General features: G+C 67.5%; 2 protein-coding genes across 2 annotated transcripts; one reads left to right on the top strand and one right to left on the bottom strand.

Annotated features, from left to right (window-relative positions):
* Positions 1 to 6: 6 nt before the first annotated feature.
* Positions 7 to 1,710, top strand: KHK (ketohexokinase). Its single transcript, XM_017743597.1, has 5 exons — positions 7 to 529; positions 620 to 766; positions 1,111 to 1,199; positions 1,276 to 1,433; positions 1,538 to 1,710. The coding sequence occupies exons 1-5, from the start codon at positions 314 to 316 to the stop codon at positions 1,621 to 1,623; spliced, it is 696 nt and encodes a 231-aa protein (XP_017599086.1). The 5' UTR covers positions 7 to 313; the 3' UTR covers positions 1,624 to 1,710.
* A 244-nt stretch (positions 1,711 to 1,954) lies between these two features.
* Positions 1,955 to 3,309, bottom strand: CGREF1 (cell growth regulator with EF-hand domain 1; the record flags this gene model as incomplete). Its single annotated transcript, XM_017743440.1, has 5 exons — positions 1,955 to 2,401; positions 2,480 to 2,601; positions 2,685 to 2,755; positions 2,938 to 3,009; positions 3,281 to 3,309. Coding segments are annotated over 5 exons (741 nt in total), but the record flags the coding sequence as incomplete, so codon positions are not given.
* Between the last annotated feature and the right edge of the window lies 1 nt (position 3,310).

Raw genomic sequence — 3,310 nt, 5'->3', positions numbered from 1 at the left:
CCCTCCCGCTGCCTGACGGGGGTAACCAAGTGCCAGATGGGGTGACTGGCTGTAATCCCGCACACACGGTCACTGCCAATGGCCCCGGCAGCCCTGTCATCTTCGGTGCCGCTGCCAGGATTTTGGTGATATCTCCACACAGCCACACGCTCTGGAGTGCAGGGCAGCCGGCGCAGCCCCATGGCGATAACATGGATCCCTCAGCTGTGCCAAAGGGTCAGGGGTTGCTATGCATGGCTGACCCCCAGGCCCCAACCTGGCCACCACTGTGCTGCCCTTTGACTCCAGCTCAGGGCCCCAGGGGCCATCATTAATGATTCACCCGGGCAGTGCTTCTTCGTCCAGAACCTCTGTCCAGGCAGCATGGGGCCCTCCACGGCCCCTGGAAGTGCCCTTCGCCCCGGCCGCGTGCCAGGCCGAGGGTCCCCCTTCTCCCACCTGGCCTCCGTTCTACAGGAACCTGCCTGACGTGACTGCTCGCGACTTCGAGCGGGTCGATCTTTCCCAATACAAGTGGATCCACTTCGAGGTGAGCCCCAGGCTCGGGGGGTTCCAGAATCTAGGGGATCCCCGGCGCTGGGGAAAGTCCCTCGGGCTGTAGGTGAGCCCGTGTCCGCAGGCCCGGAACGCGGCGGAGCAGGGGGCGATGCTGGAGCGTGTGGAGCGGCACAACCGGGCGGCGGCGCCGGGGCGGCGGGTCCGGATCTCGGTGGAGCTGGAGAAGCCGCGGGAGGAGCTGCTGCCGCTGATGGGGCGGGGCCACGTGGTGCGGGGCCGGGCGATGGGGCGGGATCACCTGTCCGCGGCGCGGCCAAAGGCGTGGCGGGGGCGAGCTCGGGACGGGAGGGGTCAGATCTGCGAGGGGCGCGGCCCAACGGGAGTGGGGAGTCCTGGTCCGGGGAAGTCAGGGCTAGGGGGGTTTGGATCTCGGGGCGTAGCCGGGGTCTGGGGACCACAGCTGGGGTCTGAGAGTGTGGTCGGGGTGTGAGCAGGGGGTGCAGGCGGGGTCTGGGAGTTCAGGAGCGGTCTGGGGATGCCACCAGGGCGCACCTAATCCCACCTGGCTGGGGGGGCCGGGGGCTGCCCCCCGCCCCAGCCCCTCTTCCACAGGTGTTCATCAGCAAGGACCTGGCCCGGCACTTCGGGTACCAATCGGCCCCCGAGGCCCTGCGGGGGCTGCGGGGCCACATCCAGCCCGGGTAGGGGGGTACCTGAGAGGGGGCGGGGGGCCGGGGGGCACATGGTGTGCCCCAGACCCCCCTCACACTCCCCCAGGGCCACGCTGATCTGCGCCTGGGCTGAGGAGGGGGCTGATGCCATGGGGCCCGACGGGGAGCTGGTGCACTCGGACGCCTTCCCCCCAGAGACCCTCGTGGACACACTTGGGGCTGGGGGCACCTTCAATGCCGCCGTCATCTTTGCGCTTGCAGAAGGTGGGCACAGACATGGCACGGCCACAACACGGCCACGGTTCAGTTTGGCGTGGCCACGGTACAGCCACAGCATGGCCACATCTCATCCTGGGCCCCATCCCCAGGGAGAACCTTGCAGGATGCCCTCACCTTTGGCTGCCAGATCGCGGGCAGGAAATGTGGGATCCAGGGCTTCGATGGCATTGTCTGAGCTTGTGCCTGGAGACCTCAGCACCCCTCAGGCACACCACATCTCCACTGCACCCAGCAACTCCCCAATAAAACCCCATGTGCACCACTACTGCCTCCTGCGTTCCCCAGCTGTGCCCTAGCTGGGGTCCCACAGCCCCTGGGATGCACTGACCACAGCCAAGGTCACTGGCAGTGCCTCTACTTCTCCATCCGATGCATTACAGGAGAGACCACACGGCCCCAGCCCTCCTTGGCCCCAGCAGCCTGGCCATGGGGCATCCCCTGGCCACTCCGTGCCCTGAGCAGGGCAGGAAGCAGCCAGGGCATTGCATCCCACAGCTCCCCACTGCCTACCCCTCCCCTGGGTCCCTCCATGCTGGGGCTCCCTGCCCCTCAGGGGCTTCAGCCTCAGGGGCTTCCTCTTCCTCCATAGCATCAGTACTGGGGGCTTTGGCCTCAGGGGCTTCTTCTGCCTCCAAGGCCTCAGCACTGGAAGATTCCACCTTGACGGATTCCACCTTGGGGGCTTCATCCTCAGGGGCTCCAGTCTGGGGGTCTCCAGCCTCAATGGCTGCCTGTCCGGGGCTTCTCAACCCCAGGTCCTGCCCAGGCATCTCTGTGCCCTCCCCAGGCACAGCTCCAACCTCTGGCTGCTGCTCTAGGGGGGGCTGTCCTGGGGGTCCCTTGCCCTGGCCAGGCAAGAGCACCTCGGGGGGGTCCAGCAGCTCAGAGGGGTCCAGCAGCCCATCCCCATTCAGGTCCTGCCTTGCCAGGGCTTGGTCCACCAGTGCAGCCACCTGCGGGGATGGGGAACAGGGTGAGGACCCAGCCCAGGGGCTCAAGGGGATACGAGGAGCCATCCCTGTGGGACCCACCATGTCAGGGTCTGGCTGCCCCCCAGCCTGTGCCAGCACCGTGCCGAGTAACTGGAGCAGCTCCAGCCCATCCAGGCGCCTGCTCTGGTCGTGGTCATGGAGCACGAAGAGATAGAGCAGGGCTGTGGGGCATGGGGTGCTGTGGGACTGAGGTCCCTGACCCCACTAGCCCCTCAGTCCCCCATCACCGCCCCGGTGGCCTTACCCTGCTCCCGTGTCATGGCCTCCACGTCCTGCTCCGGTGGCCCCAGGCTCCGCACGGCGCTCCACAGCAGCCTGGGGGGAGCAGGGCTGGGGTGGTGGGAAGCACTGAACCTGCCTCATGGCCCACCGTGCCCCATGGCCAGCTGGGCACTGTCGATGCCCTCCACCCATCCCTGTGCCCCCCATCCCCAATGCACTGCCCTGGGCCATGGGGGAGCCCCGGTGCTGTGGGGCTCCCCAGGGCAGGGACTCACAGCAGCACAGGCGACTCCGGGCTCAGCGGGTCGGGGTGCAGATCCACGATTGTGGCCACGGGGGACTCAGGCCTGGCCAAGAGACAAGGGGGTTACCTGTGCCCCTGGGGAGGCTGCCCACTCCGGCCTGACGACCCCCACCCACGGCCCCTGCAGATCCATGAGTCCCATCCCTCACTGTGCAGCCTCAGACCCCTGTGCTTGCCCACAGCCACGTGCCCCTCCCATGGCCATTTGCTCCCTTGTGCTCCACCAGCACCTGTGCCCCTGTATCGTGAAAACAACCCACCTCTGCCTTCCCCGTCCCCACATCCCACTGCCTCCATACCTGTGCCCCCCGTACCTGCTCCTCCCCGCCCTGGGGGCGGCCCAG

The sequence above is a fragment of the Corvus brachyrhynchos genome, unplaced genomic scaffold, assembly GCF_000691975.1.
Source record: "Corvus brachyrhynchos isolate BGI_N302 unplaced genomic scaffold, ASM69197v1 scaffold211, whole genome shotgun sequence".
Taxonomy (NCBI): domain Eukaryota; kingdom Metazoa; phylum Chordata; class Aves; order Passeriformes; family Corvidae; genus Corvus; species Corvus brachyrhynchos.
This window is presented reverse-complemented; position numbering and strand designations above follow the sequence as displayed.

What these genes read in the sequence shown, in the direction of transcription:
- KHK (XM_017743597.1), top strand. Translation starts at nt 314, where the DNA reads ATGATTCACCCGGGCAGTGCTTCTTCGTCCAGAACCTCTGTCCAGGCA. An exon ending in ACAAGTGGATCCACTTCGAG is followed by an intron (nt 530 to 619) that starts GTGAGCCCCAGG and finishes CCGTGTCCGCAG; the next exon opens with GCCCGGAACGCGGCGGAGCA. An exon ending in CGGGGCCACATCCAGCCCGG is followed by an intron (nt 1,200 to 1,275) that starts GTAGGGGGGTAC and finishes ACACTCCCCCAG; the next exon opens with GGCCACGCTGATCTGCGCCT.